Source organism: Dreissena polymorpha, chromosome 4 (genome assembly GCF_020536995.1).
Source record: "Dreissena polymorpha isolate Duluth1 chromosome 4, UMN_Dpol_1.0, whole genome shotgun sequence".
Lineage (NCBI taxonomy): Eukaryota > Metazoa > Mollusca > Bivalvia > Myida > Dreissenidae > Dreissena > Dreissena polymorpha.
Window position 1 is genome coordinate 127,015,126 of NC_068358.1, and position 16,994 is coordinate 127,032,119.

A 16,994-nucleotide genomic window follows, 5' to 3' on the forward strand; every position below is an offset into this window, starting at 1 on the left:
ATATAAAGCTGCTAAGAAATGTTCAAACAATCAATAGGTTGAATGATTGATTAGAAATGTTAAAAACTTAAAATAGTTGATAGCCAGACTTTATATAGTACAACAATATCACTGAAACTCATGGATACTTCTCCATGTGTAAACAAAACAAATATAAATGCAATTATTGCAGAGTCAATAGCCACATTGTACGAAAGTCAGGCATACAGCATTTAAATGTCAAATTTAAATTTGTATTGCTACAATAAAACAAACAAAATCATTAAACATACTTCTCTGCCAATTTTAAAAATTGTATCCATGTTTTTTTCTCAATATTCTCAAAGTTAATTTAACAGGTTTACCAGTAAATATTGTTTAATCTAGCATCTAATTTGTCTAGCATATTTTATATATCTTTTCACATTTAAGAAACTACTTTTTACATTTATAAATTACCCGAGAGGGGGACCGTTGTGACTGCGTGGTCGGAAATGCCTGTCCTTGACTGTGCCCAAACAAACTTTGCAACAGACTGGTGGCTGTTGCCCCATTGGTTGCTTTTGAGGCAGGCAAACTGTGATCCTGATTTTGTAAATGTAAACCCTGACTTTTAATATTCCCTGCATGCACTTCCTGAGAAGCCACCGCCTGGGGCGATATTTTCCTGAGACTGTCGCTGGTCGACTGAATATTCCCCTGGCCATTACCTGGCGAGGTGCCAGCTTTCTTGGGTATGGCTCTTACATAACTCCCATCACTTAACTCTTGCCGAATGAATGCTTCCGAGTACTTTGATAACGACTGACCGGCAAACTGACTGGCGAGCTGTTTCGGTGTCATTTTACCCGTCACCTGATTCTGATTGGACGATATGGACTTGGACATTGCCAGACTCATTGGACTCTGACTCGGAGGTTTCGGTTGTGACGTCTGATCTAATGATGCCCTTGAAATGGTTATGATATGTTTTGCTGCCTGTTGTTGCTGCTGCTGCTGCAGATGCTGATTTTGTTGTTGTATCTTTTGCTGCTCTAACTGCCTTTGTTTCTCGGCTATTTTCTGTTGTTCAACAAGTTTCTGTTTTTGTCGCTCACTTTCCAAATGTTTCTGCATCAACTGCTGATCAGCCTTTGTGGACAAGTTCATAGCACTTTCAGCACTGTAATTCCCTGACTGCATTAATGCTATAGGCGAAGTAGCAAAGTTTGCATACTGAGCAAGAAAAGTGTTCATACTTTGAGCGGATGAGATCGGGGTTGAGTTCTGCCTTTTAACAGAAGGAGGGGAGATCTTGCTAGCCTGTTCACTCACCATGGAAGACCTAAGAATATCCGAGGCCTTGTGGTCCCACGTTTTATGCGAACCTGATTGCAGGTCAGCACTCACTGTTGAGGGTTTCGAGGTCGCGTAACTTAAAATATCCATAGAACTGGCTAGTAGATTTCCCTTATTATTGCTTAAAGCAGACGACATAAATGACAAATTAGGGGAAGGATTGCTCTGCACATAGTCCAACAGTGTTGGTACTGCTTTCTTAGCAGGAAGAGCAGGGGTGTTTGGCGATGGCATGGTAGGCCGACTGACGGTCGCTATCCCAGCAGACTTAGCACTGGTCATTACAGGTTTGCCATTAGTCGGTATGTTTGAAACCTTAATCACGTTCCCGGGAGAGGGGTTGACCTTTGACATGACAACACCACCAGTTTTTGCTGACCCGCTCTTTTCAGTCATGGAAGTATTTGCACCCGGAGTACTTGCACCAGATGTGTTCAGTGGCGAACTTGTTCCAACCTTGTTCAGCACAAGTGTCTTCTTTGGCTTTTGACTGGAAAGATAGTAACCCATAATAACAGCAGTCTTGGTTACCGAACATGAACAAAAATGTAAATGGCAGTATTGATAGATCACCGTAGATTCCCATGCTGTTTACATCAAGAAAGTAATCAAGTCTGTAATGCACTTAAAAACACCTAAATAGTTATAATTCTTCCTCATTACTCTCAAAATGTTAGGTCCTTGCATGGGTCTATTATAACTGTATTTTTTTAAGTTTATGAACTAACAGCTTACGTTCTGATTTTGCAGACCTACAAAAGTCGCAACAATAGTTAATGCATTTTGATAGCATAAGTAACAGATTTTCACCTATCAAATTTCTTAATCATTCATTACCACAGTGCTTTATTTTTATCATAAATTTATATACATGTAACACCATTTTGCTTGAAAATAGTGAATCATGACTCTTACGGATTTGTGTATGTATGGTGTGCAGTCTTGCTCTCACGGTACAAGACACGAGTCTGCATCCAGCCCTTTGGCCATAAGGGCCGCACTTCCTGCTCGAGGAACCCCTTACAAAACTCCTCAGCCGACTGGGCCTTTGTACGCGCCATCAGATATGTGTGCATTTTCACGCGAACAACATCACACAGCGCGTTCCTGTGAACAAGCAATACATCTTCAACATGCAGGAATGTTTATCAGCAGGAGCAAAGAAGCCATGGGCCCCAAAACCTTGTGCAGGACCACTCGTTTTTTAGAAAACAAATATGTACTGTGTTCAAGAAGTACTGAAAGAACACATATGAGAAACTCTGGTCACACTTATTATAAGTCCCAATATATGATAGATGTATGAAAAGTTGTCTTAACTGTTCACATATTTTTTTCCATGTGCAGTAAAGTTGCATAGAAAATGGTAAAGAAAATACTGCAGGATAGAGCATACATCTGCAGTCTGAACATGTCATTTTCTTGATGTTCATGTTACTCTATAATTTTCCGAGCCTCTCTCAAAAAACTTATCTCCTTTCAACACTCTCATAGTATTCTCTACATGTTCAATCACTTTTTTTAATTATTTGACCACCCTAAATGACTTCGACACTGCATGGCTAACAATAACAAACCTTGTATCATTGTCCCATGGGAATTTCTTGCGTGGTCCCGTCTGCCTCTTCTTGGCCACGTCTGATTGGCCGGTCTTCTCATCATCCTCCTCTGACCCCTCCTCCTCCCCTACCTCATCCTTTTTAGACTCCCCCTCCTTGGGCCCTTCCTCTTGCCTGAGGAAAAATGCCAGGTTCAGAATAACTGTTTCTGGTTAACTTACATTTCCAGCAAATTATTAAGGCAGTTTGAAGCTCTTTTAAATATACAATATTGTGAACACTACTGCAGCCAAACTTATAATTTCAAATTCAGCAATTTTGTTTTATTAAAGGTGCTCAGTTTTAAAGCTCTGTTAAATACCAGTACATACATTTTTTAATTAACTATTGTCTATCAACCAATTAACAACAATTTCAGTTTATGCATATTCATTGGCTTTTACAGTTGGACAGTGACAGACCTATACAGACAGAGCAAACCTCATACAGATGGACAGAGATAAGGACAGTGCAAACCTCATACAGATTTACAGACATATGGACAGGGCAAACTTCATACAGATGGACAAACATATAGACAGGACAAACCTCATACAAATGGACAAACATATAGACAGGGCAAACTTCATACAGATGGACAAACATATAGACCGGACAAACCTCATACAAATGGACAGAAATATGAACAGGGCAAACTTCATACATATGGACAAACATATAGACAGGACAAACTTCATACAGATGGACAAACATATAGACAGGACAAACATCATACAGATGGACAAACATATAGACAGGACAAACTTCATACAGATGGACAAACATACAGACAGGACAAACTTCATACAGATGGACAAACATATAGACAGGACAAACTTCATACAGATGGACAAACATATAGACAGGGCAAACCTCATACAGATTGACATATAGACAGGACAAACTTCATACAGATGGACAAACATACAGACAGGACAAACTTCATACAGATGGACAAACATATAGACAGGGCAAACCTCATACAGATTGACATATAGACAGGACAATTATGATTTGCCTTTTGGCATCAAAGACAATGGATCATAAATATTATTTCCCCTAAATTCTGTATTTTGTGCCAATGTCTGCTAGTATATCCATGAAAACACACTTGTTCAAAACAAAAAACTCTTATGGTCTGTAGGAACGACATACTTTTCAAGAGCAGCCCTTTTGCACTCCTCTTCATATTTATCTTTGATGGCTGGCATAACTCTGGTTACAGCTAAATAAAGAACCAAATTAGAAATATCAGTAACAACTAGATTGACTATAACTCTATTATTGATGAATCAGAATAATATATATACAATTTCCAGGACAGGTATTGTTCCACTTAAAAGGGCCTGTAAATTTTTGTCCAAATCAATATTGTTGAATATAATCTAATATTCTTCTTTAATAAACTTTACAGATTTTTTTGTTATATTTAAATACAAAATTGTGCACAAACTACATGACTAAATATATCCATGAGCTTCAAGAACACCACTTATCTCAATGAAAACATATTTTTACATGAAATACAGCTAACCTTGCTTCAATTTTTCAAGTGGTTCTTTTATTTTATCTTCTAGCTCCTTAGCACGCAACATTTTGGCCCTCTTCAGAAGAGTATCCTTGCTACAGGGCAGATGTGCAGCCAGATGAGCAAATATAGTGGAACGACTTCCAACTGATATCTGCTTCGAGAGTAACTCCACTCTGAAGATTTAAAGGATCTTACATTACATTAAAAGTTCATAAGTACATAAGAATAAAGTTAAAATAACAATAGCAGGGTCTTGTCACAAAAGAATTAGTTTATTGTAGTAATGGTAATAAATGCGAATAGATACCTTACAAAAGCGATAACTTGTAACAAAAATATGCGCATCTGGGTCACATTTATCTGTGAAGGGTGTGTTATAATGTACTATAGCTAGAAACTGAAATCTTCTAAAAAACAAACCGATGCTCCTGTTAGATTTTTTTCATATACAAATTAAATTAGTGAAATCTCTCTGTATACCAGACCCTCTGAATTCTGGATACCAGCAAGTAGTAAATTTGTTAGATTCAGTCTTCAAATTAACCTCAGTAAACCAAACACAGTGTAAAATGTGCCAATTAACTGTTCCCATTATTTTGCCTACTAATCCTTTCATAAAAGGCAAAAGTTTAATACCATTTTACGACTTAAGAACGCATGAATCGTCCACAGTTAATTCATTTGACATTTCATATTACGCAATGATGATCATCAGTGACTTTCAAGCCAAGACTTAATTACATGCCCACATGTGATGTGTGTTGTTCCTAAAACTGCAGGATGCTTTAATTTGTGAAGGGTTTTTATCCTTGTATAACACATGCTTTAGTGGGGCACTTCAAAGCAAAAAAATAAATCCTTCACTGAAACAAATCACCACCCACCTCCATTGCAAAATTCCCCTTGTAAAATATCTTAACTCACGATTAAATAAGTAAACAAAAAAAATCTAAACAAAATCTATTAAACGCTTAGTGTCAAGTATTTAATTGGAACTAGGTTAGTTTTACACAAAAATGCAGGTTTAGTATGGTGTTTTGTAAACAGAAATCCTGATTACATGTATATTGGATATCAGCAAATGGATAATAAGAATTTTTCCGATAATAATTTGGAAAATCCGGAAATGATTCTAATATTGCCGGACCTCGTGTCCGGTAATAAAATTGTGGCGAAAATTGGAATTCCATAAGCTTTTCCAGAAAAGTTTCAAGGCAAAAGTAAGGAATTTACTGAGTTATTTATGAATATTTTTTATTGGTTGCATTTCTTGAATGGCGTACGTGCATATACGGTATCCGAAGATTTTTGCTGCGTCGTCAATGCAAATTACACACTACGTCATCACTATACGAGTAGATTCGCAAAGGGAGAGAATCGATACCATATACTTTTGGTTACCGTTATATCCGATTTATTCGTAAGCAAGCAGGGCATTAACACAGGTCATTGTGATCTTCCCGCGATCTGTCAACACCTACACAAGAGTTCGAAGCGATCTGACAATATCTACACAGGAGTTCGAAGGAAAACAGAGTATCCAGATATATAACTGGTGATTTTGTTTTCATTTTATTTTTTAATATCTTAAAACGTTTCAATTAAAATTTGGTGAAAGAGCCAAACCAAACTCTCATGATGATCATGATGATCAAACTCAGCACTGCAGATAATACAGCTTATGACCATTCAGCAGCTGTAGACAAATGGCTGTTCAGATTCGATGGTTTTATGTAAAATTAAATATTTAATGAGGTTTTTACGTAACAAACTCACACCTACATACAGGACCGATAAAGTTTTCTACCATAATTAAAAAAAAAATCATCCAAATAATTCACTCAAAAGCATTGGGATTGACTATAAGACTAGTATAATATTATAAGTTATGCTAGCCTACAACACCTTAGCAAAAAGATTAAGTATTGTATGCTCATTATACAGGGAGATGGTCTTCGGCGACTTAATTATTAGCGCCCACCCAAGGCTATATGCCTGATGGGTCTCCAACGAAAGAAGATAAGTCAAAGGATGTGTCTTCGGTAGAGGATTCAGATATCTAGGATGAAGAGACAAATTATAAAGAAATCTTGGCAATTCTGAATGATTAAAGGCATGATTTGTATATTAATCTGATAATATTACAATATTGTTAAAAATGTCATCTTTGTCTTTTGTCGTCATTTTTTTACTTTTTGGGCCTGAAATAATCAGTCTGGGCCGGAAATGGCTGCATGATTATAGGACCTCATTTGCGGCAATAAATTATAACTTTGGGAAGGACTGGGCTAAGGTATAAACAAGAGCACCGCCTTGCAGGTGCAGACCGCTCATCTATTTTCTTTTTAAAGGTGAAGGGACTCTTATTTTCAATCACAAAGGAGGGAGGGGTGGAGTGAAGAGGGGCGTATAGCATGGGATGGGAATGTGGACATTTATTACATTATTTTCAAAAAATGCGAAAAAAATGCTAAAAAAAAACGGCGGGGGGGGGGGGTAACCATTTAAAAAAAAAATGAAATTTGGGGTGGAGGTGGGGTGGGTATAGTGTGAGGGTGGGTGGTCATTTGTGAGATGATCTTAAAAAAAAAATTAGGGGGGTGGGGATTCGGGTGGGGGGAGGGGGGGTGGGGGGATTCTTGAGTTATTTCAAACATAAAATAATAAAAATAAATATTTGTGTTTTTTATCGGTTTCAAAAAAAAATAATTTGGGGGGGGGGGGGGGGGTCGAGGTGGGGGTATAGTGTGAGGGTGTGGTGGTCATTTGTGAGATGATCTTAAAAAAAAAAAAAAAAAAAAAAAAAAAAAAATAGGGGCGGGGGATTGGGGGGGGAGGGGGGGGGGGAGGGCACGGGGGATGGTTTGGGTGGAGTCTATTGTGGTATGTCAGGTAAGAGTAGTTTTGTCAAAGTATCAATCAAATCTAATCATAAACAAAGAAGTTATGGCAATTTTAGCAAAATTTAATAATTTGACCTTGAGAGTCAAGGTCATTCAAAGGTCAAGGTAAAATTCAACTTGCCAGGTACAGTAACCTCATGATAGCATGAAAGTATTTGAAGTTTGAAAGCAATCGCCTTGATAGATAAGAAGTAAAGTGGATCGAAACACAAAATTTAACCATATATTCAAAGTTACTAAGTCAAAAAAGGGCCATAATTCCGTAAAAATTACAACCAGAGTTATGCAACTTGTCCTTTTACTGTACCCTTATGATAGTTTGTGAGTGTTCCAAGTATGAAAGCAATGTATCTATGATACTTTAGGGGTAAAATGGACCAAAACACAAAACTTAACCAAATTTTCATTTTTCTAAGTATAAAGGGCCCATAATTCCGTCCAAATGCCAGTCAGAGTTACATAACTTTGCCTGAACAGTCCCCTTATGATAGTTAATAAGTGTTGCAAGTATGAAAGCAATAGCTTTGATACTGTAGGAATAAAGTGGACCTAAACACAAAACTTAACCAAATTTTCAATTTTCTAAGTATAAAAAGGGCCCATAATTCTGTCAAAATGCTAGTCAGAGTTACATTACTTTGCCTGCGCAGTCCCCTTATGATAGTAAGTGTTGCAAGTATGAAAGCAATAGCTTTGATACTTACAGAATAAAATGGACCTAAACACAAAACTTAACCAAAATTTTCAATTTTCTAAGTATAAAAAGGGCACATAATTCTGTCAAAATGCACACCAGAGTTATCTAACTTTGCCTGCCCAGTCCCCTCATGATAGTAAGTAAGTGTACCAAGTTTGAATGCAATAGCATTGATACTTTCTGAGAAAAGTGGACCTAAACGCAAAACTTAACCAAAATTTTCAATTTTCTAAGTATAAAAAGGGCACATAATTCTGTCAAATTGCAGGCCAGAGTTTTCTAACTTTGCCTGCCCAGTCCTCTCATGATAGTAAGTAAGTGTACCAAGTTTGAATGCAATAGCATTAATACTTTCTGAGAAAAGTGGACCTAAACGCAAAACTTAACCGGACGCCAACGCCGACGCCGACGCCAAGGTGATGACAAAAGCTCATAATTTAAAAAAAAAAAATAGATGAGCTAAAAAAGGAGGGAAAAGTACGGCCCCATTGACAGGCTGTTAATATCAAATGCTTTTTTATCAATGTCTTAAATTGTTGGCTCAAGATTTTAAAAAATAACAAGCAAATTCGTTGAATTGATATCCCCCGTCAATATGCTTTTGTACACAAAAGTTTTCTCGATGGATGGACAACGCCATTTGACCTCAATGTGTGACCTTGACCTTAGCCCCTAGGAATATGGGTGTTGAATGTGAAGCACCCCCAGATGATTGAGATCAACTATGGCAAGTTTCATGGCTCTGGCTCATGTGTTAATGGAGATAAAGCTCTAAGCTTATATTAAAAAGCATTTTTTCAAGATACAAAGGGCCATAACCCCGTTATTAACAGATGGTGTACAATGCCATTTGGCGTGCATCATCCTCTTATCCATATACATACTCATACCAAGTTCCAATGAAATCCGCCAAAGCACTTCCAAGATATTGCTCCGGACGGACGGACGGAAAGACGGACGGACAATGCCAAAACAATATCCCTTCGCCTATGGCGGGGGATAATAACAAGTGACTTTCATAAACTGGTACCTACTCTAATAACAGTTTGTTCACATCTCCTGTGAAGAACTTGCACTTCCCATCTCTTGACTTTGTTGCCAGCTGGATAAACAATACTTTGTTTTAACAGAGGCAAATACAAAACACTCATTAGGACATCATAGATCAATGTACACAGTACAAGTATCTGGAACATTTAAGTTGTTATCATCAATAACTTACAGAGTACCTGGTACATTATTCATTAGTAATAACTTTAACCCTTTTCACTCAGAAGCAAAGTAAAAATGGCCATGTGCAAAAACATAAAACCAGAACAGCCTGCAAGTAACTCACTGTCTGTTCAAGTTTTATGCTGTTTGCTACTCATCAGTATAAAGGGGTTGGAAATGAAGCCTTTAAAACTTGAATCTAGTAAGAAAGGTCTTTAATTAAAGTTAACTTACTAAGGGACTACAAATGCGTTAAAATACGTATCTTAAGTGGTAATGGGATAATAGAAGCAAGAAATTAGGCACATCTGCAAAGATGAAGCAAGGAATCCGAGCAAGCATGGTTCAGAAATGACCAGAGCAGGGCTTACCAGCTTATGCAATGTTGTCCACTGATAGATATCCACAAAATACAACACAGAAGTGTGATTGTTGGCACACCATAGGGGAAGAAAACAACATATCTCCCTGACCAACACAACTTTTTCAAAATGAAATAGATCATGTAAAAACAAGAAACCGTCGGAGACGGGTGATGCTCCCCAAAGGTTTTTTTTTGTCACAATATTGCACTATATATTCAGATAAAAGGAAACGTCTCGAGGGCACAGTAGTTGGGGGGACAAGAATTTTTTTATATAAAATTTAAAAGGGCCATAACTCTGTGAAAAATCACCCGACCAGAACCCACTGATAATATGCACATCTCCTCTTGGTAGTGAGGCTTCCCATAAAGTTTCATTGAATTCCGGTCATTAGTTGCTGAGAAATAGCCCGGACAAAAATTGTGCACGGATGGACACACAGACAGACGGACGGACAGACGAAGCAGCGACTATATGCTCCCCCCAAAATTTTTTGGCGGAGCCTAATAAAATTATTTTTAAAGCAATCGCTTAATTGAGATGTGGAAATCAGCTGAACAAATGAAAAATCACACCCTGCATTAGATAAGCGTTAAAGCGATTTTTAAATAGAGATTTTGGGGCCTAAATTCCCCTGCTGATACATACTTTTTTGCCTTAAAATTCCTCTCTCAAAAAAAAAAAATTGTAGAAAAATACTCACTAAATTTGGAAAAAAATGACCAAGTAAGAGGCCTTTTTATAAACAATCCCAGCTATTTTCATAAAATCAAGTTTGAGTATAATACAAGATTGCATTTTTTGTAGCAAAGCACTTGATTAAAGTCCTAAAGCAAAAAGTAGAATTTAATTTTGTGAGCATTCCTATCTTATTCAGTCATAAAATTACATATCTTAAGGGTTCTGCACTAATACAAAACAAATATCGGTACTGCACAAGCACTCAACAAAAAATTATCTTTCCCCAAGCCATTCATACCTCCTTTAGCTCCTCTATCTTAGTATCCATTCCTTCTGGCAAGTTAGGTGGCAATTTGGGCACACTTTCAGGGTCTATTTCCTTCTTAGGCTCCTCAGCGTCTCGACTGTTGGAGTCGTCTCTGCCCGCCATTGCAATGACCGACTCAATTGCCATGGAAACGTTGGATTTCATCTCTTCCGTCATTTCGCCCTCCTCATTGTGAACCCCATTTTCGACAAGTCTTTCGCCATTTGTTGTTGGAGAGGTCGATTTTATTAGAGAACTTATAACGGTTTGTTTACCACTGAAATATTGAAAACATAATAGCGTTCCATGTTGTATGCATTAACCTACAGTATGCATGTTACTGATTCATGTAGAAAACATGAACATGAACTATGTGTGCTACTTTCACATCAAGCCATTATCATGACCCTCAATATGTACACTACTGTCTTGACATGGAAAAATATGGTCATTTAACATAAGGCGTAGCACAGGTAGAACAATATTCACATTACAGATAATTAGTTACATGAACTTAAAGAGCACCACAGATCCCTCAAAGCTCCCAAGTATCATTTTTAACACAAGAAGTTGTATTCACGGGATATTGTCAAATTTTCTTACAACAAGTAATGTCAAATATGCCAAAATAAGAAATAAAAAATATGCTTCAAGCGGAAAATGTCACCCTGATTAGCCTGTGGACTGCACAGGCTAATTTGGGACTACACTTTGCAAACATGCATTAAGCCCAGTTTACCCAGAACGCTGCTAAACTCTTTAAATATTGTTGTGGGAATGAGTCATTTGTTCAGTATAAGGAAAAATCAGTGCTTTCTAAAGAATATAAGAAAGAAAATCAGTCAACACCAACTTCTTAGTTTTGTCCTTGATGATCTTGGGTTTCTTGAAGCCCTTCTCCCCCGGAGGCACTATCAACTTCTTCTTTTTCTTTTTCACCTCCCCGTCCACTGTCAATGTGTCCTTTATCTTCTTCTTCTGTAGATAGCATGTTTCCACAGAGTTACAAGACAGGAAAACGACATGAGCTTTTTCGAATTTATGGTGTTTTTAAATGTTCATACTTCTATTGGAAATATTAACCCTGATCTCAACTTATTTTCTTGTTATTTCATTTCATTCATTTATTACTTAGCAAGCGATCATAATAATGCAAAGTTTTTCAAATTTATACAAAATTTATTACCTTCAGCACTAGGATTTTGGTAAATAAATGTCCTAATGTACAATTTGCTAACACCAAACCTCCCGATAACAAATAAATGTTAACATTCAATAGAAAAATTATTCAGACTTTGAGTAAAAAAAAGAAAAAAGTTGTATACATCAGAAGCAAACCAGTTCATCAAATAATTGCATACCTTTATAAAAAATCAGGTATACACTCTAAATGACTAAATTCCACCATCGGTTACCTTACTTTAATAAAGGGATTTTCAAATAAACTGTTCTAAGGTACTCTGTCAACCCTACCCGCCCCCCCCTCCCCCCAATTTTAACTTTGTCAAAGCATTAAGACATATAGCAAAAGGCAACATGATTTTTTTTTCTGCAAATATGTTTAACAGTATTTACAAAGAAATAATTTACTAGTAGTTCCCAGAAATGATAAAACTGAAATAAAGCTCATATTAAAAAGGGGAGGATACTTAATGATTGCGTTGTAATCAAGGAATTGCATGGCATTTATATTGCAACCATTAAATATCATCCCATATTCACAAAGCTCCACGCAAAAATTCCTTAAATAAATAAAATTCCTAAATTATCTGGCCAGTATGTGTATCCAATGTATGGCCATTGAAATGTTTAACCGTTTCAGTGCTGGAAACGAATTTAGAAGGCCTTTGCAAACAGTTTGGATCCAGATGAGACGCCACAAAACGTGACATCTCATCAGGATCCAAACTGTTTGCTTTTCTGATAGTATTATTGAAGAACAAGCCATGTGTTTGTGAAACACTATGTCCTCATTTATTTGACCTTTGACCTTGAAGGATGACCTTCACCTTTCACCACTCACAATGTGCAGCTTCATGAGATACACATGCATACCAAATATCAAGTTGCTATCTTCAATATTGCAAAAGTGTACTTTAAATTAGCAATTTTGACCCATATATTTGACCTTTGACCTTTCACCACACAAAATGTGCAGCTTTATGAGATACACATGCATGTCAAATATGAAGTTGCTATCTTCAATATTGCAAAAGTTATTGCAAATGTTAAAGTTTGCACAAACAAACACAAACCAACCAACCAACCAACAAACCAACCAACAGACAGGGCAAAAACAATATGTCCACTATAGTGATGGGGGACATAAAAATCAAAGAAAATGCTCATTTTAGAAATTCAGCAGACAACATTTTAGCAGATGACAAATTTCCCAGCATGCAAAGGGTTAAAACAAGTAAATATTGCTATGTTGATTATTATTTTTGCTTTCTGTAACTAGAAAGACTGAATGTTGCAAAGCTTTGCTCTGAAATTTTCACTCGGGTCAATACAGCATTAGTTAAGATTTCTCTCAGGTGGTTCTCATAGGCCAAGTACTTATTTTAACTTGATACCTTTGCTGTTTGTTGGTCATCACCCGAGCCTTCGTCGGAAGAGATTCTCTGAAAACACGCACCATAGTTCTTTATAAGGATTATTGAAAGGTTAATGTGTTTTTTAAACAGGCATTTTATCATGGCCATTTAGTGACTCTTACTTCTCGATTTATTAACTGAAATCATTTTCAATGGGTAAATTTGATACTGGCAAAGCAAAAAGATACAAAACTGTGATTTCAAGACATGTTAAAAATATTGATACATATTGTACAATTTTTGTACACATCCTCACCGATACAAATATGGGGTTAAAAAAAAATCTTGTGAATTTGTTTACAAATAAATTTTAATTGCAACCAATGCACAGTTGTTAATGTGCATTCTTTCCACTTTTAGAAATATAATTCCTACAATTGTGTCATTCTGAGAAGAGAGGGTTAAAATACCAGAACCCGAAACAGATTTTTTAAAAGGCAAAACTCTTTTACCCTCTTTTTGTTTTTCTTTACAGATTTTGGTGTAACAAAGTCGTCAGCTGAGTCATCTGAGAATTCCTTGAGGTCAAGACGACCTGAGTTGATATAAAAGCCACCGAGCTTAGTTGTCATGGTTTCTGGTAAAACCTCATCATACTGAAATATATGATGTGTAAGCACTTGTTTATTATAAACAGTATCTTTTAATCTTGTGAATTTAGTTCTTTTAAGCTTTGTGCATTTATTGGTTTGCTTCTTCATATCTCATTTATTATACACAGTTTAGGTTTGTATACTAGTATTATGAGATACACATGCATGTCAAATATGAAGTTGCTATCTTCTATATTGCAAAAGTTATGACCAAGGTTAAAGTTTTGGGACACACACATACAATGACAGACAGACAGGCCAACAACAAAATACCCCTGATCATTCGATCCGGGGCATAAAAAGCACATATTTGCTTATTATCTTTCAAACAAAATGCAATTTAATCAAAATATTTGATCATTTGGTCCTGTGAAATCATTAAATTCTTGTACACATCTAAATGCTCACCGCCTCAGAGTTGTCAATGAATGTGTCCGACTCATCATAGCCCTCCCCAAGGCTGGTCAGGTAATAGTTATCCTGCCATTTCTTCTTTTTCTTCTTCTTTCCATCTGGTTTCTAAATCATTAATGTTTTATAAGTAACGCTATAATCAATTATGCCTTGATAGGTACTAGTATATTTATATTAAATTTCAGTTTGTGAACAAACGTTTGTAACAAAATCATCAAACATTTTTTATATATTTTGTTATAAGACATTTTAAATTAAAGCACCGTTATGGTGGCAATGGTCAAGTACACAGAAAATATTAATAATTATAACAAATGTAGGGGGACAACAGGGAGAGGAAAATAAAGGATCAACATATGTCTTTTTTTAACAATAAAACATAGCCATCGTGTTATTAAAAATAGCGTCAGCAAGGCAGCTGCTGGTTTTAAATTTACATTATATTTATCTTCAAAACGTTTTGCAATAGCAGCCAGATTGTCGAGGTCATTGCCATCTCCAAATGGATCTTCTGGATTTACTGATGTATTATTGTTTTCACTGTTGCCAACCTGAAAATGAAATTGTAAACATGGAAATGTGCTGTATGTTTTACATTTTCAGACAGATGTTTTTACTATATACAATTTAATTTTATTTTTAACAAAGGAAGAAATGTTGAAGTAGTACTATAAACTAACTGTTAATATTCTTTTGATGAAGTATGACATGACAACCTTCGAACTTTGTTAAAGAATGCAAGTAGTTTTGTTAATTAATAATCTCCATTTTCAAATTTATTTAAAGAAGAAACAATTATTAAATGGCATTTATTTGAATTTATAAGGTTATTATAAATACCAATCTTAACACATTAACTTGATTAAGTTAAGACATAAGTGTCATTGTGTGTTTGCAGGTAAATCTATGTCTGTTTGTAATTGTCTGTTAGTAGAGCTCTAAAATTTATCAAAATAAAAAGTGTGTTGAACATGTGTAAATACCTATATTTTCTGTTTATCATTATTTTATTTATTTTTTTTCGGAAAATAAAAGAATCACAGTGCAAGATCTTATAACGTATAATGAGTTTAATATAAAAAAATGCGATAAAACTATACATGTAATGCATTGAATTTAAATTCAACTATTCATAACAGTAATTCAAACATGCTCCTAACTTATGTAAACTGTATTTGTTGACATCTGCCACCATGATCATGAAAGATACAACGCAGCCGGATCAATGAATCCGCATTTACAACAGCGCGATGTTAGAAGCGCGCGACTATCGCACAATACACACACTGCGCGAGCTATGTTGCTCGCTCCAGTTTACTGTTAACGCTGTCTGTGCTATAAATAACCGCGACCCAGTAAACCGCGATACACAATTTAAGCAAGACTCCTTACTATCTAATCGATACTAATCACTTACTGCAATTCCAATCAGGCATATCAGTACCAGAAGGGACTTCGATGCCCCACCGCCAATCGGCGCTCGATTTTTGATAGAGCGTTACCAAAAATAACATCTTTACCTACAGTCGATAGCTCGACCATCGAGCGCGTGCGCAGTAAAATAATTACTTGCAGACGACATTCGTAACTATCTTCAGGACAACAAATAATAAGACAATATGCTAAAATAACCGTTATTTTGACAAACAACCCCTTTTACGCATCTATAACCAATGACCAACATTCTAAACTAATATCTTCAGTACGAGATTAGTGTATTAAGATTCCTCGAAATTTTACAATCGCTATTGCACCAAGCTATTGCACGACTTATATCTATAAGTTTACGTGACCGGTATTGATATTTGAACGTCAAAATGTTATACCATAGATAAATGGCGAATATCTTTATAGTAATCAAAATGTCTCAACAAAGAATACTGAGATAAAAGTTTATACAAGCATTGCGTTCACAAGTAAGATTACAAACATCCAACTTCTATAATGCTTCGAGCATTAAGCTTTACCATATTCCGCATACCGCTACTACAAATACTATGTAACGCTTGCATAAATATATGCTAGAATGTGTAGAGTGGACGCTGTGTAATGTTTGGAGTTCAGTTGTGTCAACAGTCATATGCAAATGAGAACGAATACAAACCACGAAAGTCGAACATGTTATAAGGAATTTTAGAATAGAAAGAAGCAATGGTCCCAACAAAACCATCCTCATTCCGAACTCGCCGAGTGCGAAGAGGGTTATAATAATACATGAATAGTTGCCTTACACCACCGGGAACATGCAAACAACATGTGTTGTCCTTATAAACGACTAACAAGAGCTTTGCATGCACAGATAATCAAAATGGCGGTAGATTATTAGTGTGTTCTTTGCCCGATTTCTTTTATATTATAGAATACTTAAGTCATGTCGAAACGATTAGGTGGAACTTCTTACAAGTATTTGGTGCTCATAAGTGCAAACGGAGTCCCCATTTCAAATCATGTTTTAAAAAGGTTTTTGAATGAAAGACGCATACAATTCGATATATCATGCTAAAACAAAGATAACTTGATGATGATGAGCAAAATGGTGACTTACCAAGATCGTTTTCACTAATTCCGTGTAGAAATACTCCGGACAGGTCGTGTCCGTGGTTTCACTTAAGTCCAAGTCAAACCGAAATGTCTTCGGGACCGTGACCTTTTTGGGTTCGGGTACCGGGGGCCCCACCGTTGTAAAAGTAAGTCGTTTAGGTCCTTCCATGTTTCTTGAGTAGCTAGGTCCATTTAGTTTTCAGATACAACAGACCTAACTGTTTTTCACATGTCTCGA

General features: G+C 36.3%; 1 protein-coding gene across 1 annotated transcript in view; it reads right to left on the minus strand.

The window, feature by feature from the left end:
• The window catches only part of LOC127878768 (ubinuclein-2-like), a gene marked incomplete at its 3' end in the record, with an annotated part of 17,097 nt that extends 103 nt beyond the window's left edge, over positions 1 to 16,994 (minus strand). Inside the window, exons 1-13 of the mRNA XM_052425295.1 lie at positions 16,761 to 16,994; positions 14,653 to 14,766; positions 14,210 to 14,320; positions 13,661 to 13,804; positions 13,188 to 13,235; positions 11,465 to 11,589; positions 10,603 to 10,888; positions 9,081 to 9,148; positions 4,450 to 4,619; positions 4,071 to 4,140; positions 2,895 to 3,050; positions 2,233 to 2,424; positions 439 to 1,807 (exon numbers count right to left, since the gene is read on the minus strand). Coding sequence (XP_052281255.1) covers positions 439 to 1,807; positions 2,233 to 2,424; positions 2,895 to 3,050; positions 4,071 to 4,140; positions 4,450 to 4,619; positions 9,081 to 9,148; positions 10,603 to 10,888; positions 11,465 to 11,589; positions 13,188 to 13,235; positions 13,661 to 13,804; positions 14,210 to 14,320; positions 14,653 to 14,766; positions 16,761 to 16,925 — 3,018 coding nt within the window. The remainder of the gene's footprint in view (positions 1 to 438; positions 1,808 to 2,232; positions 2,425 to 2,894; positions 3,051 to 4,070; positions 4,141 to 4,449; positions 4,620 to 9,080; positions 9,149 to 10,602; positions 10,889 to 11,464; positions 11,590 to 13,187; positions 13,236 to 13,660; positions 13,805 to 14,209; positions 14,321 to 14,652; positions 14,767 to 16,760) is intronic.